Source organism: Empidonax traillii, unplaced genomic scaffold (genome assembly GCF_003031625.1).
Source record: "Empidonax traillii isolate 1590-97213 ecotype Southwest subspecies unplaced genomic scaffold, ASM303162v1 scaffold404:size960789, whole genome shotgun sequence".
Classification (NCBI taxonomy): Eukaryota; Metazoa; Chordata; class Aves; order Passeriformes; family Tyrannidae; genus Empidonax; species Empidonax traillii.
The window spans coordinates 492811-520717 of record NW_020955597.1 but is presented as its reverse complement, the minus strand read 5'-3'; the positions used below and the strand labels follow the sequence as shown (position 1 = coordinate 520717).

The following is a 27907-nucleotide window of genomic DNA, read 5'->3' as shown; positions in this document are numbered from 1 at the left end:
TCCCATTCTTTTTCAGAGAGACACCAAAAGTAAGAGGGTTCCTTACGTTTTTCACTTCTTTTCTCATTTTAAGTGATGAGGCAACAAAAATTAGTAGGATTTTTAGATATGTTGGATCATTTCTTTGGAAGAAATACGTTTGGGGATCAGGAAAAAAAACCCTCACGCTACAAAATAGCTTTATATTACACTAGTTATTGTGTGTAGGGTAACTTCAGTTTTCACAAGCTTTTTAAGTTCTCCCAATGTCCCTCATTAGGACTTAGTTAAATGAGTTAACCAAAACTGCTTTTATCTGCATGGGCATCTCAAACCTGTCTTGTCACGCTCAGTGCAGTTCAATCAAGAAATTTGACCAATCACAGTATATTCTAGCCAAAAATTAACTCAGTTTTATTGCTTGGTCCAGTGTTTTCATTTTAAAGGTCTCTCTTTGTTCTTCCTTCAGTGCCTCAGTAGCAAAATCAGTAGGCCAGGGTGTGCCAAGGGTAGCAAAATACCACTATGGTCTCACCTACACAGAAAGCTTTTGCAGGTCTGGACAGAATCCTCTCACTGCAGGCATGGTCCTGTTCTTAAAATGAGAGTTGAGAATGTCAGCTTTCAGGTTCTTTTAATCTCTTACTTTTGATGGTGGTGATGGGTTTTCATTTATATTATTCTTATAGTACTTATTAAAATACACCCAGTCACACAGTCATCGAGTGACAGTGCCAGCTGAGTCCAGGAGAGGGAGTTTGAGCCCAGAAATTAGAAAGGTGAAGAATTAATTTGCTCTCTTAGATTTCAGTCACTAAGATCTGCCCCACTGATGGTGTTCAGAGCAGTTGGTGTCCTCCCCTGTCCTGTGAAGAATAAGCAATAAACCCCTCTGTATATTCTGTATAGTCTAAAATCTGAAAAACTTCACCTTTACATTTTCTACTCATGGCAAAAGCAGGGTGAGTGACACCAAGCCTAAGATCAGACAGCAAAGGAAGGCGATTTTCATTGGCCTAATGGATATCACCAAACAGTTTTTTCAATTAATCCAGTCTGTCATATGTTGTTTAGCATAATTGCATGCTTGACAGTTCCCAGGAACTGAAGCCGAAAAGCATCTGCTTTGTGTAATAGATGACTTGGAATAGACTCAGTTTGCTTTAGAAATGTGTATCTGCTCGACGCCAAAATATTTACTTTACTGAGTTCTTTATTACTAAGTGCTAAGGTTGGGTTTGTTTGTGGTTTTTTTTTTTTTCCAGAATCTTGCTGCTGAAAAAACATATAATAACCTAGATATCACGGTGACACAAGCCCTACAGCACCGCTCTCAGTATTTTGAAGGTGTTGTAAAGTGTAGTATGCTGGAAACACTGGAGACCATTGTGGATAGGATAGTGAAGGCTGAGGTGAGTCCCTTCACTAGAAGTTAAAAGTTGTATTCCTAAACTAATAAATAGTAAAAATTTATCCTTTCTAAATTGTTATGATCACCTGGCAAAAGTTTGTTGGGTTTTTTTTTAATAACTGTAGCTTGACTCAGGGAATTTATTGGGTACAATTAGTTGATGCATATGGAATCCTGCACTGCTCTCATGCAAATGCTGTGAAACAGGTCCAGAAAATAAATTCTTCTGAAGAAGTCTTCGGTAACTGCTCTCGTAAACTATTTATCTGTGCTACCCATTCTTTTGGTGCTGTTTATCTTTCTTGTTATTACTGGGAACTTTCTTATACATGGAGGTGAATGAGTCTGTGGGTCTGTATTATCAGTTTCAGTTGTCTCTGAGGTGTGATCAGCAATATTTATGTACTTTCACTTCTTCAATTACAAGATTTGTTTATTTTTCCATCTTCAGGGCTGTAACCAGTCGTATATTTGATATGAGGAAAACCTCCACTTTGTTAACAGCCCCTTAGAACCTCCATTAGGCAATTTTTACTTGTAGCTTTCTGCATTTGCTTGAGCTTCCTCCTGAAAGGAAATAATTTTAGCTTTGCTGATACACAGATTTCAAATTTGGATTATTTTATTACTATCTTAAGAAGCTTTAGATGTTTGGGTTTTAAGAACAACTCCTACCCTCTGGTTCAGTCTAAACACAGTGAGATTACAAGTAAAAATGAGTCAGTCAAGACTACAAGCTATTTTTAGCTGCCAGACAAGCGCTTTATCTTACTGGAAGTTAAAGAAATTAAACAATTACATTGTCCATTTTTCTTTAATTCATTATACTAAGAATAGATGTAATGAATAAGAAAGGAATAAAATTATTAAATACATGCATATACTTGAACTTTTTTTTAGGATCTCTTACTTAGGAGCTGGTTCAGCTGTGATGTTTAGGTTGTACAACCCTGTGCCCGCTTGCAGCTGGCTCTGGTGCCAGGACTGACATCAGGGCACTCTCTTGGTGCTGCAGTGGCCTTTCACTGCTGTAGCCTGTTCTCAGGATAAACCTCAGGATACAGGAGTATCCACCTACTTTCCCTACAGTTAGAACAAAAGTTCTCTCACGATCTGTTGAAAATAAATTCTTTTAAAACCAGTCTGGCTCTCAGTTTCAATTGTGTAGCCCTGTGAGAAAAGTTAACTTTGAACCAATTTGGACTCGTCAAAATACAACAGATTGTAGTGCTGTGCCTCCCTCTACTGAGAAAGACAGAAAGTATTTTTCAGAAGGAAGTCTCATTTTATTGCTGTATCTTATTTTTTGAGACCACAGGCTCAGTTGGGCAGACCCTGCAAGCTGGGGAAAAGTGCTTGATGAGAGTGCCACTTTTTGAGAGCAGAAGTGTTTTCAAGACCTAGATCTTGACTTACCTATCACTTGATATCTCATTTTGTTTCCATGTGATACAGCTGTGTGCTTTTTAAACATGCACTGCTTTCATTTATGTAGGGCAGTCATGTTTGTATTGCCATGAGGGAATTGGTATTGCCAACATTTTGAACCATTTGGGGTTGGGTTTTTCCCTGCTTGTTCTCACACTGCTTTACTTTAGGGTTTTTTTTTTTGGTTTGTTCTTCTTTGCTTTGGCTATTACCTTAAATCAGGTCCATGTATCTCAAGTTCTGTTCCCTGCTGGCAGGTTCATCGTCTGGTGGTAGTGAATGAAGCCGATAGCATTGTGGGTATCATCTCCCTTTCTGACATCCTACAGGCTTTGGTACTCACACCTGCAGGTATGGATCTGCCCTCTGACCTTTGCCACAAGGCTTTGGTAGTGTTTACACCCTGCTGACTTGAATTTATTTGACGAAAGCAAACGTTCCATCTTCAACTTCTGTAACTGTTGCATCACAGTTCTTAAATACATTAATAATTTCTTTTTGGGAAAAATGCTGACAAAGTATTAACTGTCAGTCTCCTGCTCACTGAGGAGGGCATGCAGAAGCTTTATGAATGTCACTGTTGTTCTTATATCTTCTTTTTAGAGGAAAAAAAAAGGTCTTGATTAATGTTTTAATAGGATGAAGTTGAAATATATTGGGAAGAAATTCTTTCCTGTGAGGGTGGTGAGGCCCTGGCACAGGTTTTCCCAGAGAAACTGTGGATGCTCTGTCCCTGCAAGTGTTCAAGGCCAGGTTGGATGGGGCTCTGAGTAACCTGCTCTAGTGGAAGGTGTCCCTGCCCATGGCAGGGGGTTGCAGCTGGATGATATTTAAGGCCCCTTCCAACCCAGGCTGTTCTGTGATTCCATAATACAAACAATATTTTCAACAGGGTGCCCTCCCCACATTCCTGAGTTTCTGTACTCTGGCCAAGTGCTCCTTGTGTGGATGCAGTTGTGCTTTCCGTGAACTCTGCAAAAACACCCCCTCAGAGCCCTTCAGTTGTCCAGCTGTGCTGGGTGGTTTGGTTGGCTCAGCCTGGGGCAGAGATACAGGTTTATTTCTGCTACTTTTATCTTGGTTATGGGGGGCTCGTTTAGTTGGGTTTTGTTTGGGTTTGGTTTTAAGTTTTGCCCGAGTTCCTAACCTGCTTTATGTTCTTAATTGCAACTTCACTTTGGCCACATAAATGACTGCAGTGTCACAAGAACTAAAGCAGAGCCATCTTTTAGCTTTGTGAGGAAGACAAAAAATGTCTTGAGGATTACAATTTTGGCTCAAAAAAAAAAAAAATCAGACTAAGCAAATGGAGCTGGATATGTCCTTCAAATAAGAAAGTCTGAATGTGAGCTTTATTGGCATCTCTTATCTGCCCTGGTAGATAACGTAATTATGTCAAAGTGTTTTTTCTCTGTAGATTTAAAAAAAAAAAAGTTAATGTAGCTTGTTTAAATAGTAAGATTTTTCCTCTGAAAAGAAGTAATTACTTATACTGCTGGAGGTATTATGTCAGTGCATCTGCTTTCTTTTAATGACCTGGGAGAGCAAGTAATCCAGCTCTCTGAAAGGTACAGCTGAGGATGAGAAATCAGCCCAAAGGTCTGGATCAAACAGAATCATATCCTAGAGAGAGAACAGAGGGGTGTCTGTCTGTCCAAGAGGGAGATGTAAAGACAGGCAGCTGGTGCCTCTCCAGGCAGAGAAGGGAGTTTCCTCCATGACTGGAGGGCAGAAGGATCCAAGGAGAGTAGAACTTACTGTTACTAGAGCAAAGATTAGGCAGAAGAATTGCATCTGGATATTGACAGACAAGGAGCTTTGTTACACTGGAATTCCATGCACACCTGTATTGCAAGTCTGAACTGATGTAGTTTATTGAAAAGGGCAGTTCCTGCTCCCAGACTGTGGGCTGTGCACTGCTGGTGTTAACAGGTGGCAGCACCACACTCTGAGATCTCTGCGAGCTGCTGTAACTCATTGATCCAACAGGAAACTGAGCCAGCAAAAAGAGCTGCAGTTTTGTCAGCCTGGCACCCTGAGCTGGCTCACAGAACAGTCTGGTACGGGGGTACTGCACAGGGGTTAGAGCAACAGAGAGGGCAGGGTTATGCCACGGAAGAGATAAGGTGAGGGAAGGCATTTTTGGGGAGCAGGTAGGCGTTAGATTGCATTTCCAACTGCATTTCCACAGGCAACTGCCCGTTTTTAGACTGGGATTTGTCTCGTGAAGAGGGGATGTCTGCAATGTAAATCTAGTTAGTAGAGTTTGGAGTGTGATTTAGGTCTTGAAGTGGATGTGTAAGCATAGCAGACAAATCATGCCCTAAAAGTGTTAATTTCTCTTCACAGACTGGAAAGGAAAATTTATTGACTGGCAGGAATTTAGACCAGACTATGTTAGGGAAAAAAATTACCAGTTGTGATGTGAAAACTGGATGTGTTTAATGAATCTTTCAGTGTTTGATTATACATTCCAAGTAGCAACTCCAGGCTGCTGGCAAGAGATTCTTGCTCTCTAGAGCTGGATACTGAAGCCAAGCTCACCGTGAGGTTCAGTCATTGCCCAGCATGGTTTGAGTATGTGGGGAAGGAGGTGAGGTGCTGTACATTCCTGCTGAACAGGTCTCCTGGATCCTGCTGTCAGCAAAATCTGCCTCTGAGCCAGGAAAAATGGGCCCATCAACACTGTGTAGTCCAGCTGAGTTCTTACACAGTTTGTGCTCAAGCAGGGCTTCTTTTTTTTAAGGCTATTACGGTGATTAAGCTTGGCTCTAAGCTGAGGGACAGGTTTGGGCTGTGGCTTTTTCTTTGGGGGGTTTTAAACTATTATTTTTTTTGTGCTGGGGAGAGTCTTCAAACGCACTTGGAGTCACTTCCCAGAAGAGTTGCTTGGACTTACAATGAAGTCAGAAGCAACGATGGTATCCAGGCCTTCCCGGCTGTGCTTCGTGTTGGCACTCAGCAATCCTGCAGTACATTCTTTATAAATGGTACATCCAGGACTAAGATTTTGGTGACATGGGGAAACTCCAGCAGTTGGGATGAGCAGTGCTTTACCATAAGCCCCGTGCTACGAGCCAAAGGAAATCACACCTGCTTTCCTCTTGTGTTCACAGGTGCCAAACAGAAGGAGAATGAGAGCGAATGACTGCTGTGAATGTACGTGTTTGTAGGAGAACTTGAACAAAGTTTCTGGGTCAAGTTTGTCTCAAGAGCAGCGACTGCAATAGAACAGAGCAGGATGGCTGAGGATGTGTTTTGGGACTTAAGTGATGGATGATGAGTCTCTTCCCCCAGTGATGTCGCAAAAAAAATAAATAAATAAAAAAAGCAGCATGACAAAAGCTTATGTTAAAATGTAGGCTCGTATTTCAAAATGTCTTCAAAACATTTGCTGGAAGACTTCACATGATGTCCTTCATTAAAATGCACTGTATTCTGAAACTTTTTCATTTTGTATTTGACAGAAGTCACTGGTCAGCAATGGATATATGTGGCATAAGGCAAGTGTATGGCATATTCATATCATAGTGCCTTATGTCAAAATACAGCAATATGTCATCACTGTTGCCCATCACTGTCAAAGGAAGTGTTGTGCTAAATGAGACACTGTATTTGAATGTGAAAGTCTTTAAACCTAAAACCAAATCAGTTTCAGTTCTCATTAGATTTGTCATAAAAGCTGTAATTTGGGTATCGGTAGACTTCTTTAAAACTTCAATGACAGTTTTGTGTTCAATGTTGCATTCTGAACTGAAATGTAAAACAAGACTGATTTAAAAACAGCTTTATTTATTTTTACTTTCATGACAATTTTTTACACATCTTTGGTGGATAGCTAAAATTTCACCATATCCATTAATAAACTGTTGATTGTTATACAAACAAGTGGGAGATTTTTCTCATTATTTAAAACTTCAGAGTTGCAGAAGCTGTGGCCTGTTGATCAGTCCGTGTTACTTGAGCTGAGGATTTCAGAAGCATGGATTGAAAGTGATCTGTACTGTCATACACAGGCACCACGGAGGAAATGAGGTGCCAGAGGACAATATTTTCATCTGTATTAAAGTGTAAAATGATGTTTGTACAACAAAAACCCAAACTTTTTATTGTATATGATCTGTACAGAAGCGGAGGAGCGAAGAGAGCTGTGGGGTATTTGCTAATGTAAATGTACTGTAAAGTTTGAAGATGAGACTTTTATAACTGTAGATTCTTGTAGATGCAAGAAATTAAACCCTACAACATCAGTTTGGTTTTAGCAGTTCGTGCCAAGTTCTTTCACATGTGTAAATGTACGTGCATTTTGATTAGTGTGAAATATTAGAGGCACTCCTGTTTTCCCTGGACTTTAAAGTTGGCTTATGCTAATGGAGTAATGCAGGCAGGACTTTTGTGTTGTGTTTCTAGCCTGAATACTGCAATGGAATAATGCAGTAAATGGATTCATTATTTTTCTATATATAAACATTGAGGTAAAAGATGAATAGTTTTCAGTTTGCTTATAAAATGTGAGGGTTTTAATGGTAATGAAAAACTCTTTCTTTAGAACTATTCCCCTTTCCTACAGGAACTTTAATTTTGAACTAAATGTGTGAAAAATTTCTTCTTGCAGGTACCCTTCATGTCTAAAAATACTCCTGTAGTACACAATGGAAACTGTTCACTCAGACTTTATCTCACTTTCTTACCCTGTGAAAAGCATTGTCAAGTCTCCTCCAGCACTTTTTCTGACTGGGCAAATACTGACTCTGTTCCCTGCAATTCCTGTCGGTACTGAACTGGAATAGCTGCTTTGGCCCAAGAGCAGCGACCTCGGGGTCTGGTGCTGCATTTGCTGCCATCAGAGCTGACATCAGCACATCTCTGATTATCCTTGTGTGGGAGATGGAGTGATTGGAACTAAAAATAGTGGGTCTCATTCTTCCTAGGGTGTGTGGAGGGGATAATTTGTGGTACGTAACTGATTAAGGGTAAGTGGGCAGCAGGGCTCCCTGCAAACGCCACACAAACCACGTAAAAAGCCAGGATACAGCCCCAGCACAGGCACTGTAGCATCCTCTGGGAGCTGGGATGGCAGGGAGTTGCCTAAATGGATCGTGAGATCTCTCTATTGCTTATTTGCATGAGCATATTCTTCAGCCCTGCATGCAAGGCATTGTTGAAGATAAGGGTGGAACAGCTGGTAGGTACTTATATATTTTGTAGCACCAAGTCTTCTGGCCCTGTTCCACACAGACAGCTTTGCATGCAGCAGTAAGCAGAAAGCCAGAATGAATTTGCAGTTTTCAGACAGCCAGTGCAGACTTCCTATTGTAACGTTATTACAAGTAGTGCTGTTGGCACCTTGTGAACACAGGACTAGCAAAATTACAGATGTCAGCCTCCTCAGTGATACAAAACTGTGTCTGGAGAATTTCCACCTTTTACCTTCTGGGATTCAGAGCTGAACTCTGCGTTTGTGAGGAGCAGAACCGCAGTGTTACCCCACAGGCAGGAGCAAACAGCAGTGCCATCAGAAAGGCACTCAGGTTGCACTGGCACAAGCGCCGGTGCTGATGCAGTAAACACAGCTAAAGAAAACGTGTCATTTTTAATGCAGATCAGTTTTCTACAGAACTAGAGAAATGCTTGTTCCAGCATAAGGGAGGGGCAGGAGTAAGTGAATGAGGGTAGAGAAAGGAGGAGTGACTCAGCAGTGCTGCCGCATGTTCCAGATTAAAGCGACAGCGCAGCTAAAGCTTTGGTCCAGGACTCTTCACGTGGCTTCTGAGAGGCCCCAGCCATGGAAAAGAGTTAATAAAATGTCATTAAACTCCAGTTCTTACACATTTTTCCCTCTGGACAGGCAGCAAGCAGTACCTGTAGATCTGAGACCACTGCAACAGCTCCAGGTGCTCCCTTTCTTTCCACAGACAGGACCATGCTGCAGATGGAGGTGGCAGAAGTGTCCCCCATGACTCCTGAAAGCCTGTTCAATTGGCTAGATGAAATGGATTCTATTTGAACCAGCAGAACTGTAAAACACATCATTGATTCCTGAGCTTCTCTGTGCATTTCCTTGCCCAGCAAGAGATGTCTGTCAAAGATAATTATTCTGAAGGACTCCTTGGTCTGGGAAGGGTTTTTACCTACCCTGGATATTTTTAACTGTTTAGATGTAAGAAAATGTTTCTTAGTAGACTTCAGCCCTCAGTATTTTTCAGTATATGGAGAGGCTCTGAAATAACTGAGGAAAAATCACCCTTTGCTGGACTTGACTGACGAAAACATTTTCCGGTTTTAGTTCTGGAATTCTTCAGTTAAAAGGTCCAAGACCAGACAATATTTGCTGTTTACTGAACTGAACTCCAGTCATTGTGTATCCAAGGCCTATTCATCTCCTTTTTCTAAGGAATACTGTTCTGCTGGGAATATTTGGGTAACGCAGAAACCAGCCTCTCTTTCCAATGCCTGAGCTCTTATCCTCACAGCAGACAGGAGGAATCCAACTGAAGTGGTTCCAAGACTACACACTGAGGACACTCCTTGCCATTTTTAGAGGGACCATAGGGTAAGTTGGAGTTTCTCAGCTTTGGTCCAACTAGAAGTGAAACCACGTGTGTTTAATCCTGTCTCGCGGCAGGCTGTGTAACTGCTCACACTGAGCTCTCCACTCAGCTTTAGAATAACCAGTTTACTTCTGAAGTTTCTGTGAACTTTCACCCATATTGAACATTTATTAAGGGTAATTTCCAGAGGAAAATGACGTTCTGTATAATTTAATATTACCCTTGTACCCACATAATGTATTTATGCAAAAAGAATGTTCTGCAGACACTGCTCTTTGCTCTTCACTCCAGGTCTTAATTTAAATGTGGTTTTGAAAGTCACTTTCTTACTACCCATTTGTTTTCTGGTGGTTGCAGTCAGACCTGTTCCTGCTGAAGTGAATGGGAGAAGGTGACCTGTACTCATACATCAAACTCATTCCTTCAGAAAGAAAGGATGGAACACGTCCCTGCCAGCTGCATACCAGGACCTGTATGGCATCAGTGCCAGTACCCCCTGCGAACTGAATTTGTTCCTTAATTTGCTTCTCCTAACATTTTGCCAGTGGTTCCATCTGAATGCTGGAAAGTACGACGACGGAAAAGGCAGGAGGGAGCAGGAACAAGTGTAAGGCTGAAGCGAATGTACTTTGTAACCTCTGCAGGCAGCACGGGCTGTGCTGTGCCTGTGGGAGCACGCCCAGCGCAAACACTGGACACACATCAAAAAACCTCCTCGGGAAGGTCCCGGTTTGCTGAAGGACAGGGCAGGTAATTGTGCTGGTAATTGCTGTTGCAGGAATTGAAGGTAGAAGTCAGAGCTGTTCTGTATTTGAGAGATGAGTCGCTGGGCGCTCGTGGGTTTGCACGTACTGGATTAGCATAAAAATACTTGACTGTTACGTTTGCTACATGAAATTCATCATGGTTTTTTCCTCCGTCATGGAAAAGCCATGTTCCTTTTTTCCAGCCTCCCTCAATGCCTTGTTCCTGCAGATGGTTCTTGCAGTTCTCCCTTGTGGTATCTCCTCTTTCAGACCCGTGGCCATACCTGATGTGTTGCATTCACTGTGTTGTGGGCTCATTTACAACAACATGAATGCCATTTATCATCTGAGCTGATCCAAGGGCTGTGATGATTTGAAGGAGTATCTGGTAAAGGCCTGGAGTGCAGCCAGTGCACAGCACACGTCACTTATCCCAGAGTTCTCTGAACTCCATTGTAGTTCACAGCACAACTTGCAAACACTACAGGCATGAGGAGGCTGCAGCAGGACCAGGGAATGTACAAGCAAAAGACCTAATCCCTAATGGTCCTCATGCTATGGAATGCTGCACTGGGAAAACAGAGCCTGAACATCACACTTGGATTGTTACAGGGGGAGGGAATTTCAGCGAAGAGCCACTTAGTGTGTGAGTGTGTAAATTTGAACAGTAGGAGTTCAAATGATGCACAATGCCTGGATTAGACATTCCCAGCCACAGGTGCGCTCTCCCTCTGAACCAGAGCACTCCAGGAACTGTTTAGGCTTCACCTGGGCAGGGGAAATGCAACGACAGCCTTACCATGATCCAGATCTTCTCATCTTTGCTTAAGCTGCTGCTTGAGTAGCTGTGTCCCAGAGTGCTCCCAAAGGCCATCAGCAGCGTCACCCAGTCCTAGAGCGTGAAAAAATAACACAGTTCCCTGAAAACTGTATTTGAGTGTCCCAGTCAAGACAGAACGAAGCAGTTGCATGATTCTGATGGAGTAAGGATTGTTAGCCAATTCCTTGCAAAGAAACAGTGGAAGAAAAGAAAGTTAAAAGGTTGTCTTCAAATTTAAAACAGACCCATGCCCAGAACCACGTGTTCCTGCTGCAGCACAGGCTGACAAGCACAGGGGTATCCTAAGGTGAGACAAATCAATTGTAATCTGAGGCAAGAAATAAAGCCTATAAAGGGGGGGGAGTGGAAACCCTGCAGTAGTGAACTCCCCCAAATGAACACAGAGGGAGCAGGTGCAGGTTAACAGAAACAAGATGGATAAATAGACAAGGGTCTAAAAGGTGAGGGGGATAAGAAAAAGAGAGTAAGGGGAAAGATTTCCACAGGCTACTGCTTTTCTGCTGGCCCACCAAATCCCACCATCATGGGATTGCACCAATCCCTATGGTAGGATGCTCCAGGGCTGTGATAAAGTGGCAATCTACTGCAGAGAGGCTGGACACGGAGAAGGAGCACACAGAGTTCTATCCACCACAGACATCACTGACAAAGTACATAAACCCCGTGTTTTCTCATGAAATAACTATCCTTCCATCATGTCCCTATTCACTGAAGGCTGTTATCCCTGCTGTCTCACAGGTTACCAGCACTTATCCTGTAAAACCCCGTAATCCAGGAGATGAAGGGTATAATTAGGCTATCCCAAAAAATGCGGGTATCTCCTAAAAGCCTGTCTGCTTCTTCAGAAGCAAGTCACTTTTGTGTACAAATGGCTTTCTTTTGTTTTAGTTCCCTGCCCTCTCAGCAGGTTAGATGAACACTAGTACTGGGAATGGGTGGTTGGGATCAGGGAGAAGCCAATCCATCTCCCTAAACATCATCCAGCTGTTAGGCTGTTTTAGCTGCACCCTGGCATAGCTGAATGTTAAGTATCACTGTACCCCAAAAAAAGAGGAGCTGCACATAAAGAAAATTACTTCTAATTTTTCAAGAAAATGTGGAAAGGGTGGATATTTACCAGAAGTGTTCAAAATCAGTAGCAGAGAGGGGAAAATACAACTTCACTGTTCACTGTGTCTTTCTCCCATAAATTCTGCATCCATTAAGTGCTGCAGTAGCCTCTGTTCGAAGTGGAAAACTCTCCGCCGCTTGGATCTCGCAGTTATAACCATTCCCAACCCCCGAAACACCTCCTCCCCCTTCCCTTATATGCCATTCCCAGCATGCTATCGATGCTGGGATTCCACGGTTCCCCCCAAGTTCTCTGCGCGCACAGGGAACGCTCCGCAGAGGCACCGCGATGGTTTTAAGCAAACGGCAGATCCCGGGATGCGGAGCGACCCTTCCCGGGACGGGCGGCGTCCTTGGAGTCCGCGGGGCTCCGGGACACGAAGCGCACGGAGGAGCAGCGCCCGATCCCATTCCCGGGAGAGGAGCCCCCTGGGATGGGGACAGGGATAAGGATGGAGATAGGGACGCGGTTAGGGACGGGGTTGGGGACGGGAATGGGACGGGGACGGGACACAGGGATGAGGACGGGATTGGGATGGGGATGAGGACGGAGTCGGGGATTGGGACGGTAATGGGAACGGGGATGGGGACAGGTAGGGTTGAGGATAGGGATGGGGACGGGATTGGGACGAGAATTGGGATGGGGCGGGGTCAGCGATGAGGATGGCGATGGGACGGGGACAAAACCAGGGTTAGGGATGGGGACGGGGACAGGGACAAGGATGGGAATGGGGACAAGGACGGGGATAGGGATGGGGATAAGGATAGGGATGGGGATAAGGATAAGGATAGGGATAGGGATAGGGATGGGGATAAGGACGGGGACAGGTTTGGGGATAAGGACGGGGACAGGTCTGGGGATAAGGACGGGGACAGGTTTGGGGATAAGGACGGGGGCAGGTTTGGGGATAAGGACGGGGGCAGGTCTGGGGCCGGTCCTCAGGCGGCGCGCGCAGAACGCACCAACCGCCTGGCGCCGCTCGCGCACGCGCGCGCGGGGCCCTCACGCGCTACCCCCTCCTTTTCCCCCCGCGTCCCCGCGCGCCCTTGGCACGCCCGGCCCCGCCCCCTCCCCTCCCCCCGCCCCTCAGCCCCGTCCATCACCGCGCCCCGGCCAATCCGCGCGCGCCGCCGCCGCAGCGACCAATGGGCGGGCGCGGCGGGCGGGCGCGCGGCGCGGCCGGGGCGGTGCCGGCGCGCGGTGACGCGCGCGGCCGTTGCCCGTGACGCGCAGGTGCGTGCGCGGGGCCGGGCGCGCGGCGGCGGCGCTGGTGGAAGGGGGGGGGGTCACGTGGTGCGGGCGCCGCCGCTGCCAGCGCCGCGCGCTCCGGCCGCTCCCGCCGCTCCCGCCGCTCCCGCCGCATGTGGCTGGCGCCGCGCCCCGAGAGCCCGCAGCGCCCGCCCGCCGACCACTGCCTCCCCATCCTGATCCTCCGGAGCCGCAGCCGCCGCCCTTGATGTGGTTCGGGGCCGGGCGGGGGACAAGATGCCGCCGTCCAAGTCCCGCAAGATCGCGATCCTGGGCTACCGGAGCGTGGGTGAGCGCGGCGGGCCGGGGGTGTCGTGGCGGGCGCGGGGCCGTCTCGCATCGCATCGCATCGCCCTCGTCCCCCGCGGCGGCGGCGGCGGCGGCGGCGGCAGGTGCAGCGGAGGCAGCGGCGCTTCCCGCCGGGCCGAGCGCGCAGCCGCGTCCGGGCAGGGAGGGAAGGGAAGGGAAGGAGGGAGGAGGGAGGGCCCCGCCATGGCGGCGCCGCAGGGCTGCGGGCCCGCGGCCGCCTGCCCTTAATAGGAAGTTTCATTCCCCCCTCACCCCCCCCGGAGGGAGCCTGGAAAACCGGGGGGGGGGGGGGTGGTGGTGGTGGTGTTCCCGCCCCGCCGGGCTGGGGGTGCTGCGATGCGGCTCCGAGTCCGGGGAGCGGGGAAGGGTCTGGAGCGCGTGTGTTGTGCGGGGCGGCTGAGGGGGCCGGGTTTGTTTAGTCTGGAGGAAAGGCGGCTCGGGGGAGACCTTGTCACTCTATAACCTTCCTGACAGGAGGGTGTAGCCAGGTGAGGGTCGGGCGCTTCCCACAGGCAGACATCGACAGGACGAGAGGAGGACATGGCCTTAAGCTACACCGGGGGAGGTTGAGGTTCGGCATTAGGAGGAATTTCTTCACGGAAGGAAAGGGTGATCAGACATCGGAACGGGCTGCCCAGGGAGGTGGTGGGGCCGCCGTCCCTTGAGGTGTTTAAGGACAGAGTGGACGTGGCACTGAGTGCCCTGGTCTGGTTGACGCGGCCGTGTTGTTGGGTCACGGGTTGGGCTCGGTGATGTCAGGGGTCTTTCCCAACCTGAGTGGTGATTCTGTGATTTTTGAAGTGCCGAGGGGAAACCAGGTCGGTCTGGTGCCGGTTCCTGGGCTGTGTTTTTTTCCCCCTCTGGAGGTGTTCGTCCCCCACCAGCAGCACCGCGGGGCCGTGTCAGCCCGGGCTGTCCCGCAGGGGCTGTCCCGCTCCTGCCCGGCGCTGCTGGCACAATCCAGCAGGGGATGATCCGCTGAGGAACGCCCTGGAACCCTCCAGCACCAGCCTATAGCAGCTGATAGGGTTTTTTTGTCCCATATGTGTAACCCCTCCTGGGTTCACTGTCTTTGATGGAGAACGGTTTCGGATGCTCCCCTCTGCTTTAAGAAACCCGAATGCTGAGACAAGCCCGTAGTTCAGCCTGATCGATCAAACTTAAAAGCCTAAGATCACTGTAGAAGATAATGTGCGGCTGGAAAAAAAAAAAAAAAAAAAAAGGGAGATGCTACAGAGAGATACTGTGCTGCTGTGAAAGGGGTTTTTACGTTTAAGTCGTGACTAAATCAGTTTTCTGTCTCGTTTTATGCACTCGGCAGAAAGAACCCTTAAAAAAAGGCTTCTTAAAAAGATTTAAAACGCCAGGCTAAATAAGTGGAACTCTGTCTTGGATTTTGTGCATAACTGCAGCCTGACTTTGAGACAGGTTGTTTTAATGATGAATTTGTCCAGTCCTTAAGCGGAACAGTGAGTAGTAGATCGATCCGTTTGCATAGTCTGTGTGACATCACTTGTTGTGGTCTGTTCCCTGTGATGTGTGTTATGCTTTCTCTTCCCTTCCCTTTCTTTCTTTGAGCCCTGGTGGGAACAAGCAGTGGGCAGTGTAAGTGAGAAGGGAGAATGCTTGAAATTCTGTCCTTTGAAAGTCTGTGATGGGGGACTGAGTGTACTGTTGAGCTTTGGTCCTTCGTCTGTTGACATTGACAACCAGCAGTCAAAAAGTCAAATGCTGGTAGGGTGTGTGATCAGCTGAGGAAAAACAGAGAAATAGTATCATGTTTTTAGTCTGGCAGGTGATCTGAGCAATAGTGCTCACATGGAAAGGGTGGGCAAAAAGCTATTACAACCTACTGCTGAACTTCTTCAAATAAAGTGTTCTGGTACTAGTGCAGAATTAGGCTTGATGGGACAAGACCAGTTTTATTAGGACATCTACAAGTTGTATGAACATAGAATTAAGGGGCGGGGGGGTGAAAAATCTGGTTTACTGGAATTTTCCTTCCATTCTCCATGACAATTCTGTGTTACCTCTTAGGTAAAAATTGCTCTCTGTAAAATGGCGAAGTTACTCCTCTTAAATGCGGGAGCATTACATTTCTAGGCAAATAGTTATGTAAAAGTTCAGGCAGTAGAAATGAGTCATTGGGGTTTTACTTCCATCTTGTAAAGCTGGTAGAAAAGCAAGTAAGTTAAACTGTCAGATTTAGGCTGAGTCCTCTACTTGCCCAATTATACCTCCTAAAGTCTTGGAGGATGGGGGCTTAGTTTGGCTTAGGGGGAACATTTTATTTGTATTGTGATGGCAGGATTATTACTTAAACCCTGGGTAAGAGAGGATCTAATTTTTTTTTAGGACAAGTTTTTGCGTGGTAGAAAAGGAGGAGCATTTATTTTGGGGGAAATACAACATTGTAGAGAGCTAACGTTCACTAAGGTGGGGAATAATTCCAGAATCTGAAGTACTGGAAGGAAATGCTTTCTAAATTTCCTTTTATAATTACGAAGCTGCATTGTTTTGCTATTAACATTAATCTTGACCCTGAAGTGAGGGAGGCTAACCGTGGCAAGCTGTAAAATGTTTGCAGTTTTGTAGGTTGGCCTAAATGCTTAGGTGACCTCTGTGAATTTGGGGTTCTTCCCTTGTAATTACAGTGTTTGAGATGGAGCTCTCAGAAAATGGCGAGGCTTTTTCCCTGTGCTCTCTGTTACGTGTAGAAGTAGCCGGGTTCTGATGACATATTTCAGGCAGTGAGCTGTTCCTACAGTTGATGATTCAACGATTCTGCAGCTCTCTCAGGTTACGAGTGTGTTCGGTGATGGACAGGCACATCCTCTGCGGGGATGTGTGTAACGGGGCCTGATTTTTGTCCTGGCTCTGTGCTAAGCCCTTGTTTCTTCCACTTACATCAAATTTTAATCTTGTCCCAGTGCTGTTGTCAGGTAAACTAGAGGCTGGGAGTGGTATCCTGGTATAATAGTTCTCGGAATAGAAAATTCAGGAGTCTGCTTGTTTGAATACACTCCCTCTATCTTTCAACACCACCATCAAGCCTTTCATATGAGAAACTCATAGTCTTTGCTGATGGGAGAGATCACAGTGGAAGCCTTATGAATTCCCAGGCTGTCATACATTCTGAGATGCAGACAAGAGTATTTGCCAGGAGCTTCAGGACTTGTTTTTTGGTGAGGAAGACCGATGATCTGTGGATATAACATACAGGTTGTGGCTCGATGCTAGACAAAATCGCACAAGAATGTCTCCATTGGGTTTTGCTCAGGCTTAAAATGGTCTAAGAAAGTTAAATTCCATTATATAAGTGTGCCTGTCTCAGCAAGGTTCTGAGTAGAAATCAGATGGATTTCATCCCAAAATCTGATAGTCCTGCAGCAGAGGAACTTGACTTTGATATATCCCAAACATAATTTGAAATTATGGATTTTCATGGAACTGAATCAAGCAAGACGGAGATTTTCCAAATCTTTTCAGAGTAACAGTCACTCTAAAAAGCAGCGTAGAGTTGTCGAAATGCTTTGTGCTCAGTTTCGGTCTTTTTTCTGTTTATAGAAGAAATATGCAAATTCAGACCACAAATGCCTGTATGAAAGAAGAGGTTTCTTAGATCATCTTGTAAAACTACTTTACTACTAGGGCTCTTTGTACTATATCGAACTGATGAATTTAAGATAATCAGGGAGGTGTTGTTTGGATTAGCAGCTTCAGTCATAGCTCACTATCTCAGCCTGATTTCCTTTTCGCTGTTCCTACGGCTCGTGCTGCTGGTATTACAGATGTACTCGCAGAATTGTAAACGTCTGAACTGGCGATCTGACAGTGCTCTCCTGGGCAGTTTATAGCTCTGAGGGGAAAACCCAGTTCATAATAGGGGACTTATTTTCTTCCCCACCTAAATAAATCACCTTTCTTTGTGTGTGTAGGTGGTGAGCAGTCCATGCTGCAGGCAGATGTAGTCACGGGCCGTGACTGCGGCATGCAGGTATCAAAAAAAAACCATGATGGAACAAAATGATCTGTCAAGGTTAGATTTGAATGGAAAGGCTCCCAGGTAGTTGTATTAAGCTAAAAACTGCCTCTTCTCCCTCCTCCTTGCCTGAAAGCGAGAAGGGCAGAAAAAGCAGCACCTTTAATATGGAGCTGTAAATTGTAAAAATAATTGGGACAAAACAGAGTTATTGTCATTGGAAACACGAGTTATTCGAATATCAGGAGGTTTGTGTTGTAAAATGGAGTTGAGTCTCTGCTTTCCATGTCTGAAAGATGGCATCTGCTCTCACAGCAGCGTTCCGCCCTGAGGAGGGAGGGATCCCTTTGGTGTTGGAGGGGGGGAAGTGGTAATTTTAGCAGGCGATAAATTGCCCGTGTAAATGTCAACAGAGGGGGAACCGAGGAATTACCGCCGTGGCGCTGTAATTTACACAATTGGTTTGCACGAGTGGTTGTGTCCACAGCATTGGCAGGCCTGAGATTTAACGGGAAAATTGAGCGGCTCGGGAGCCAGCTGGTACCTAAGGTTTGAATTTTGCCGAGTCCCTAATGAGTGCCAGGATGATTTCCGCAGCCCTTCCCTCCTTAGGGCCGCGTTGGTGCGGCAGTGCTGCGAGGAGGAGAGGTTGCGGCTCCCAGGGGACTGGGATGAGGCTGGAAATGCCAGCTTTAATTGCATTTCGGTGCTAGTGGCTGTGATAGTGGCTACAGCAGGGAAAGTTGCTACAGAGCGTTTCATAGCAGTAGCTGGAAGCACTAGAGGCAGCATGTTCAGCTGTAATATCAAGCCACCGTAGGGTTATTTGAGGACACTGCTCCAGGATTAACTCTTAAATTGCCTACTCTGATCCCTCAATGGCAACACTCTCACGTTTTGCTTGCACATTTGGGCGGTTTGGTATTTGATTACTCAACTTGGGAGTTAACATCGACAGGAAAAACCAAATGAAATGTAGATCCTGTAATTTATAAGCTATATAAAGTTGGAGCTCTTCCTTTAGAGCTACTACACTGCCTTAAGTGTAGGTTCTGGCTCAGGTAGCCTCCTCTGCAGGCACACTGCTGCGGAAACTCAGCATGACCACGCACTCGGCATTAGAAGAGCAGGCTAAAAAGTGATAAATGCCCATTATGATTAACTTCCTGTAGCTCTCCTGAAGGTGACATTCAAGGGCGTATTTTAAGAACCGCTCAACCTAATTGTGTATTCAATCCAAAATCGAAACAGCTTCTCTGTGGGATGTTCATAATGCACTCGAGCTCTGCGAATCCTGCATGACTCAAAATTGGTTGGTGTCATCTCGATTTATCCCAGATCAGAACCTGCAGACATGAAGCACGGTGCATTTTAAAAACACGAAGCAGCCCCTGTCAGTTGTGAATTTGTCTCCTTTAGGATCTGAGAGGTTCCCTTTTGTTTTCCGAAGGTCTGTATTTGAAGTGAATGGGCAGATTTGTTGTGAATTTGATCGTGTGAGAAAGGAAAACGTGCTTCCTGAGTTTGGGGGATGGTTGTTGCTTAAAATTTCCCTGAGGACATTTGCATTCCAGTATGGTTCTTGCACACTGATGGCAGATACTCTGTTAATGAGGGTTGATGGGATGGGAGGAAAAGGGAAGAATGTGGAGAAAATCCACGTTTAAAGTTGCCTAGAAGACCTTTTAGCAAGATTCCAGATTATTAAGTTTACCGAAGACATACAAATATGGACCATTACAGATTGTATTTCCTTTTTGAGAAACATGAAGCACAGTGGATGCTGAATTGGTTTTTTTTTGTTGCTTGTATTAAACTTTTAACAAGAAAGTAAACTGAGGTAGTTTTTGAACAAAGTGCTGAAACAGGCTTTCAGATGCAGCTTTTCTCAGAAACATCCCAGCCACTTTCTTGTTTAATTGCTGTGCAATAAAAGCAGATGCAAATGAGCTGTGTAGGGTGGGGCGTCCCTTGGCCCAAGTTGAGCTAATCCTGCCGTGGTTGGAAGTTGGACCTTCCTGCCCCTACCCAGGTGCTGGCACTGGAATGATGGAAGCCTGGCCACCAGCTCAGGGAATTGATTTCCTTGAAAGGTAAAGCAACCAGAAGGGAAATCTTTTGTATCCTTCAGCTGGTGAGCTCTGCAAGTGCAGCCCTGACAGAGGGAATGGGGCAGGAGCACGGGCTGTTTGGGGCAGGTTGGAGTAGGCTCCTTGGGGCCAGGCAGACTTTTCTTCCATCAGACCTGTTATGAAATCACATCTGTAAATATTTTCCTTCGCCACCCCAGATAAGCTTTTTTATAAACTTTCCACTATGGGCCTTCTGAACTGGAGTTGTTCTCTTGATGGAAAAAGATGGCCTTGTGCAGGTGGTGAAATGTGCATGAGGGAGCTCTGAAGAAATCAAGTTTTTCAAGGTCCTTGTTTAAATGACCTTCTCTAGTGAAATTTAATCGTTCCATGTGAAATCGAGGAAAAGTTAAATGTTTGACCTGGGGTAATTCTAAACCTTTTTCTGAAAGTCTTCAAATCAGTGATCTGATCTCGAATTTTCTGGAAACAGTTGGTAATAAAGACGTTTCAATGGATCAAAGGCAGAGCTCCACAGTACACTCATGGAATCTTTTAGTTTGGAAAAGACCTCTGAGATCGAGTCCAGCACTGCCAAGCCCACCACTAAACCACGTCTCTCAGTGCCACATCTGTACAGCTTTTAAATACCTCCAGGGATGGTGACTCAACTGCTTCCCTGGGCAAGCTGTGCCAATGCTTGACAACCCTTTCTGTGAAGAAATTTTTCCTAATGTCCAATCTAAACCTCCCCTGGCACAACTTGGGGCTGTTTTCTCTTTTTTGCCTGTTTCCTGGGAGAAGAGACTGACCCCCATCTTGCTGCAACCTGTACAACAAAGTGCAAGGCATTCACCTATCGCCTTCCTACTTGGAAGACCAGGGGAAACAAATCTCAAGGCTCTGTTGCTTTTCCTTGTGGTCATCAGTGTTTGGTAGGACACCCTACAAAGTACGTTTCCTCAAAATACCGGTTGATTCCTGGACCTGGTTGACCCTCCTTTGGTTGTGTTTATCAACACTGTTGCAGCACAAAGATGGCTCGCAGCTACCTAATTGTTCAGATGCTCTGGTTCTTCCTCAGTTCACTGTGCTGGACATGGACATTTGAAGTGTAAATGTGTGAAGGGTGTTGGATGAGACAGTGGTGAAAAACATAGTGGTGGAAACAGATGATACAGGTTCTCAAAGTGAAGGGTTTGGATTATCAAGCACAATGTGCCAGTCAAGATGAAGACAGGACAAGCGGAAAATAGCTTGAGACTTGGGGGCTCCTGCAAAAAGGGAAGTTACATGGAATTTCTTATGGGACTTCTTACATGAATTAGAGAACTTGAGACTAGAACACGAGGAGGAAATGTATACCAGTTTGATTTGGGTGAAATCATCAAGAGTTTGTGGGTAATGGCCAAAGGTTATGAGGCATAAAAGTAAGTGAATGATTTCTGGAGGGCTTTTAAGGAATTAAAGACCCTAATGTGGTGACTAGTTCTGATCCTTCTGTATTAAATAGATATCACTTGAAGAAATCACAATCCACTGATAGATTATGATTTAAACAGCAAATTTTTCATTCAGCATGGTTTTTTAATATTGCACTGAAGTCTTAAAGACGGAGGGGTCAGTATTTCTGGGATGGTTGTCAGTGTTTTCTTTGGTATTTTAGATTACAGGAACCAGAGGAGCATGCATATCAAACCTTAGCTGGTTACTTTTTGTATTCTGTGGAGTATTGAGTTAAATTAATTTTAATTTGGGGAAAAGAGAGAATATATAAGTGGTCTTCAGTGTGTGGGTGTGAACACGTTCAAGTGTAATACAAAATTAGGATATGAAAGTGTCTCTTGACAACATTGTCTCCAGAGTTAGTGGGATACATCTGTCTAGCTTCAACAACTTGTCAGATTGTATTGCCAAAACTTCATTCAATATGTATGACCTCCTTTTAAAGGTACTCGTGCTGTATGCAAAAGAGCTGGGATGCATAATATGTAGGAAAACTCTTATTAAATCTGTCCCACAAACTGTCAAAACAATCAAGCACTTGACATTAATGCTGTAAAGTGTATTTTGCTTTAAGGCTTGTTATTCCATCAATAACAAATTTTTGGTGTTTGAAATCTGTTTCAAAATTAGCATTTTTTTAATTAGAACTGGAAGTTTCTACTCTGCAACGTGCATATAAACAAGCACCGTGTTTCTTAGTTTGCTTAAGTACCTTCTTCTGCACTGCTTTCTTGGAAATGGCTGTTTCTATTAGGTACCTGCTTCATTTGGTGAATAAATGCTAAGGGAAGGTGTTAGTTGTGCTGGCTTAACTTTTTTTGTCATGTTTTGAGAAGAAAGTTGTCAAGATTCTTTATAAGTGGTTGCTAAATTGAAGTCTAAAAGTGGTTCAAAGGTAAGGTAATTCAAGGTTGTCTGAATGCTTCAAAGTCGTGGTCCTTATACAGAGTGTGTCAGGGAATCTTACAACACCTAAACCATTTCTCTGCTTGTACCCCTCTTTTATCCCCAAGTGTGGTGGTAGGACAGAGGACGAGATAAAACGACTCTTGCAGAACTGTTGGGTTGCTGTGCAGACACCTCTACAGCAGATAAATACAGTGTACTGCTCTGTCTCCTGAAGGCTGACATGAAATTAAGTTGCCTTAAAATGTAGCTCAATACTCAGCTCCTTGTCCGAGCTGCCTAGATGTGCTGGTGGGTGCTGGGAAGGGGACAGTCCGGCTTCTGTTGGCAAGTGCTTCCTGGGATGCTGGAACCAGACTAGATGGAAGACACTTGACTTGTAAAAGAGAGTCAAAATGGAGAAGTGAGTTTAATGTCAGCTCACAAGTGTCATCCTCAGTTATACCCCTGGGCTGTCTTTAGGTGGCTGGGGGAGGGTGGGAGTGAGATGGGGTGATGGTTTTTTTCAGTTTTCACAGAATTTCAGTTCTGTATTTTTCCTGCTTTTGTTCTTCCCTGAAAAGGTCAGAGCTCTGTACTGTGACCTTTTTGTACTAGATAGTATAAAAAGTGAGAGTACTTTTAAAAGTGAGAAGTATGGTTCTTACCTAAAATCTCCTAATGTGAAGTACCTTGTGAGCCACCAGATGGATACATGCTGGTGAGGAAGGTAAGAAAGCCAGCTGGCTGTCATGACAGGCAAGAACTGGATAGTATGACATAGCAAACAGGGGTTACCTATTATACCTTCTCTGGCCTATGGCAACATCAGCTGTATCATGTCGTATCTGACAGATCTTCGGCTTAAATTCCCGTAGCTTTTCCCAAGGTTGGGGGCTCTAATGATTCTTCTGCTATTCTGCACGGTGTTATTCTTACCTCAGAGTCCTTTTTCTTTTCCCCTAGTGTTTTACCCTTATCTGTCATGCTGTGATTTTGGTTTATTATTACTTTGACCCTTCCATACTGTTAACAGATTGTCCTCTGTATTCAGAGGCTGCTCTTGGGTTGATCGGGCAAGTGTGTAAATGCAGAAGTCTTGCAGCCAGCGTTAGTGGGGAGGGGTTAATGACTAACTCCAGCTGGATAAAGGGCAAGGGTATGAGGATGGCATTTAAGAGATTGTGGCTTTATTTGACCCTGATTAATAGAGGGGAGGAGCTTCACATGTTAAACCAGAATTAACGTGGAAGATGCCTGTAGGGTTAATTCAGAGAAGATCTATAGTTGAAACAGAAAGAGACAACAGTAGCAACGAAAGTTGATCTGAGCCTGGTAGTGGAGAGACAGTTTTTGTAGAGGAAGGAACTGTTCAGGCACACTGTTTTTTATGGTTGTGCCTAGACCCAAAGCAGCAGTGGTCTAGCACAGGAGAAGTGGTCAAGGCTCAAATGTGTGGTCACTTATCAAGACTGCCTCAGTGTCTGCCAGTGCATTTGTTGACAGAGATGTGGTGGAGTTGACCATGCCCTGCTCCAGGGTGGAAGAGGGAGTCAGTGTGAATCTTTGTTGGTATCCCTAAGGACCACCTTCCCTGTTCGATGCTAAGAGATGTTGGTGTTGTCAGGGTTGGTGCTGCTGTACCTGGTGCTTCATGCAGCTTTGGGGACTTCCAGCAGTGCAAGTCATGGCAGGTGGATAGTCTGTGTGCTGATGTTGGATGCTGCGAGCCACGTGCTTTCCAGGAACGTCAGTTTTTGGGTGCCATGTGCATTGCTGGCATTTGTTGACTTTGTGTCACCACTGATCATCCAAAGTCTGATGAACACTGACTGACCCCCTCATAGTCACACATACTGCTGCAGGGTGGAGCTGCCTTCTGTGGTCAAGATCTTCTTGTGATTATTATGCAGTTTGATTCATGTATTTGTACAGTGGGTTGCAAAAGTAGGCTGTCCTTTTTGGAACAAATCTGTAGTGTCTTCCAGCTTTTGCTGCAGGTTGGTGGAGAGCTCTGTGGATTTCCTTTCAGAGTAAGGCTGAAACTCCTTGGCTACAGTTGCTGGATAATATATCACATTATGTGCTTGGATGATGTTACCAAGAGAGGGAATGTTACCGTTACTGTCTTGTCAGGATTTTGTCAGGCACTTGCTTTCTGTCATCCTACAACAAGGAAGAGAGGAATACATTTCCTACTATTGTTCTTGCAGTTCCAAAAAGATCCTGAGGCCCTGTGGTCGTATGCAGTTCAGCAGTACTGCCAAGATGGTCTGTTCCTCACACTTTTCAGTTGCTTATGGTTACTCACTGCTACAATATGCTCAGGATCATGTTCATAATCTTCTGTTTTTAAATGATGCTACAAAAGTTTTACTGACATTTTCAGAGACTTAACCCTCTGCTTGGGGGTGGTTGTAAGCACGGAGTTATGATGGCTACGGTGACAGGGAATCCCATGGCTCCAGTCCTCATAAAGGTCCTTCTCAGGGAAGATTCTTAGGGAAGACCTGCGTTTCAGTGGAACAGTACTGATCCCTTCAAAGAGTGTGGTCTTTCGTCTTGGTAAGGGTTCTCTTTCTCTTACTGGTGTGAGATTTGCAGAGGGAAGAGTTTATCCTGTTTTCTAGTGGAAATGGGAAGTTTAACAGGCAGTGTCTGTGCTGGATGGAGAGCTGGAAAGATCTGCTTCTTGAAACAGTGCTAAACCCTGCTAGGCCTGATACTTGTGGCTTCCAGAAAGGTAACTGAAGTTGTACATCCCAGCGACCCTTAGTGGCAAGAAAAAACTGACTGAAAGTTGAGAGTTTGTTGCCTTGTGTGGAAACTAAAACCTTGAAGATGGGAAAAGGGGAATGCATGGAATGCATTAAAGCAAGAGAGACGCATTTTTATTTCTAATGACTTGGCATTTAAAACCGATTTAATGATGAAACCATGGCAGTTCCTAAAAGCGTCTTTCAAAGACATTTCATGTTGTACATACCAGCTGATCCAAGGAAAGGTCAAGTTTATTCAAACACCTAACGAGCTGCTTGAAGTGTGTATATAGAGAGGAAAGACTTGGCTTCTGCCCAGAGGTACAAGTTGAGTTTTGCCTCTTCGGAGGGGAATCAGTACAGAGTTCAGGCTCTTTTCCTAGAAGTGTGTCATAAACTGAAATGGTAGGATCTGATCTTTAGCTTAACAAGCTTCTCTTTAGAAGTTGTTGAGGTTCAACCCAGTGAGCAGCTAAACACGACACAGCCATTCACTCACTCCCCTGAGTGAGACGGGGGACAGAATCAGGGAAAAGGGTATAATTTGTGGGTTTAGGCAAAGACTGTAATAGGACAGAAAAGGAAGGACAAATAATAATGATAAAGGAATATACAAGTGATGCAAAATGCAGTTGCTCACCACCTGGCAACTGATGCCATTGAATTTCTGCTGCCACCTAAAATATTTTAGGCTTGGTCCTGTGGGGTGGGAGGTGGGAAGCTGCTGCAGAGATGCACAGTTCCTGCAGGAAGTCCGAAGGGAATACAGAGGGTGGTATTTATCTGAGAAGATATAGGTTGACTGGGGTATGAATGTCTGAATTTCCGTTGTAGTTAGGAAACACCAGGAAGCAGTTCCCCTGATCTATTTAAAACCTTTTGGATGCAGCCATGTATGTGTGTATTCCACGGCCAGGTGAGATGTGTGCCACAGAAGTTTTCTAGATTTTTTTTCTTTTTAAGCTTTGTAACAGCTTTTTCATTTTTGACATTTGGAATTAAAATTGGCTTATCTTATTTTAAGGGAAATACCGGGCAAAGTGTCCCTCTCTGTTTTTCTGCCAGCAAGGGTGACAAGCAGAGGTAACCGGACTATGTGCTAAAGTAATTAAAACATTTCTCTGACAATCCTGTGCTGAAGTTCCTGACTTAAATGAAAGCAAAACTGAGCAGTTGCAGGAGAGAAATTAAATTGTTCTCCACATACTTGCTTGGACGTCTAATCTGTTGCAACAGAAGTGAACACTGAGGGATGAGCACTAGTGTAGGATGGAGTGAGCCTGCTGTTAAATATCAGGGAATAAAGCACACGCTCTCTTCTTGCTTTCCTTACAGAAAGCATGATCTAGATAGCATCAGGACTCTTGGCTTATGTTTTGAAGGCTGGCTGCTGCCAACCCTAGCAAGGGCCTGCAAATATGTTTGTGAGTTTGACCAACTGCTTTGAAATCTGAAGAAAATAAAGGAAGCCATCTGGCTTTGTTTCTAAATGACTGCTCTCAGATTTCTTCTGGCTTGCAGAGGAAAACCTTCGATAAACCTCAAGAAAATTGTGCAATGCAGAAGGAAGGGAAACAAGCATTTCTGTGCAGGCTTGTGCTTTTGGTGTTACAGATCATCCTGGGGAAGCTCTTCTTTTGCAGCAGAAATAGTTCTTGCTAGAAAACTTATGCTGTAGACTGTCGTATTTATTCCCTTATATCCTGATACAACAGTAGATCAGTCTAGCAATAGGACAGGGTGCCATAGAAGTTGAAAAAGAGCTTGTGTTGGAAATGTTGATCTGCAGTTTAGTTTGTTATGAAGGGCTCTTCTGTGTTTTAGGTCCCTCATCAAGTTACCAAAAGATGTCTCATTTAGGTCCTCAGACTTTCACTCTTACAGGATTATAACCTTTAGTCTGTCCTCTAGAAAGCTGGCAGCATGTTGAGAGAGGAGTGCCACCACTCTGTATTGCAAATCAAGCATGAGTATCATATGAGCAAGTGCAGGAATTGAGCTCTGTGTGCCAGAAAGAGTTCTGCCTGTAAGCATCAGAAATTAATTTTTTAATCCTGGTATTTTAATGTTGATATCACAAGGAAATTGTGACAAAAATTGATGAAACTACAGCTCAAAGTAGTTACATTTGTATGTGATAATTCCTCATGGTTAAAAGTCTAATAGTAGAATTATGTTACATCTGAATAAAACACAAACTGCTCATTGTATTCCTGTCTCCAGAGGTTTTGAAACAGAATTCTTTATTGACCCAGATGTATCATTTTTATAGTCATTAGAATAATTCACCAAACTATATAGCAGTGATCAGCAAAATAGCAACTACACAGCCATAATTAGCACCTGGGGGGAGGAAATCTTAATTAACCATAGAAAGTTGCTAATGATGCGGCCTGAGATGAATGATGAGCTAGTGATGGGTTCTGAGATCGTCTGCTATCTTGTGAGAAGATCTTTGTTGAAGAGGGATGCTGTAATTCTCTTTCCTACCCAGTTAACCATCATCAACTCCAAGAAGTTGTTCAGTCCCCTTCTGTGCTCTGAGGATGAATAATCTGCGCTATGAGAATGCCGGTGTCTCCATTTTATTTGTCTTGATATTGTGCATTAAAGAAGATAAAGATCCCAATGTTCAAGTTAAATCAAGTGTATTTTTCAGTATGAAAACTCCATCTCTGTGCAGTGTACTGAGTTTGAGTGTAGCTATGTATGAGATATTGCAAGTTGAGTAAGCAGACAGACTTACCTAATCTGATGTGACTGACAACATTTCATTTTGTTGAACGCTTCTGTGACAAAACCTAAACTAGTTTGTTCTATAGGTAAGACTGAATAGACCTAGGAGACTAACTGGGTAAGTCTAGTTACTAAATTAGTCTAGAGGCTAACTTAGGCAAGGTGCTAGGCTTGTGGTAGGAGCGGATTAGATGCTGTTAAGTGTTTAATGATTATGCAAACTACATAAGCGGGAATTGTAGTAGAAAAAGATGGGTTAGAGAAACTACTCGTCTGCAACACCAACAGAGCAGAGAATTGCAGCTCTTCGATAGCTGTTGTTCTTGACCCCCTCACAAACTGT

General features: G+C 44.7%; 2 protein-coding genes across 6 annotated transcripts in view; both read left to right on the top strand.

Annotated features, from left to right (window-relative positions):
* PRKAG2 (protein kinase AMP-activated non-catalytic subunit gamma 2) overlaps positions 1-7068 on the top strand; it is a 209758-nt gene extending 202690 nt beyond the window's left edge. For all 4 annotated transcript variants that reach the window (XM_027893740.1, XM_027893741.1, XM_027893742.1 and 1 more), the window contains 3 exons: positions 1245-1391; positions 3076-3169; positions 5935-7068. In XM_027893740.1, the coding sequence (XP_027749541.1) occupies positions 1245-1391; positions 3076-3169; positions 5935-5966 (273 nt within the window). In that variant the 3' untranslated portion in view covers positions 5967-7068. The remainder of the gene's footprint in view (positions 1-1244; positions 1392-3075; positions 3170-5934) is intronic.
* A 6279-nt stretch (positions 7069-13347) lies between these two features.
* RHEB (Ras homolog, mTORC1 binding) overlaps positions 13348-27907 on the top strand; it is a 39998-nt gene continuing 25438 nt past the window's right edge. Inside the window, exon 1 of one of the 2 annotated variants that reach the window (XM_027893731.1) lies at positions 13348-13604. In XM_027893731.1, coding sequence (XP_027749532.1) covers positions 13553-13604 — 52 coding nt within the window. In that variant the 5' untranslated portion in view covers positions 13348-13552. The remainder of the gene's footprint in view (positions 13605-27907) is intronic. The other variant, XM_027893732.1, reaches the window with a different exon arrangement.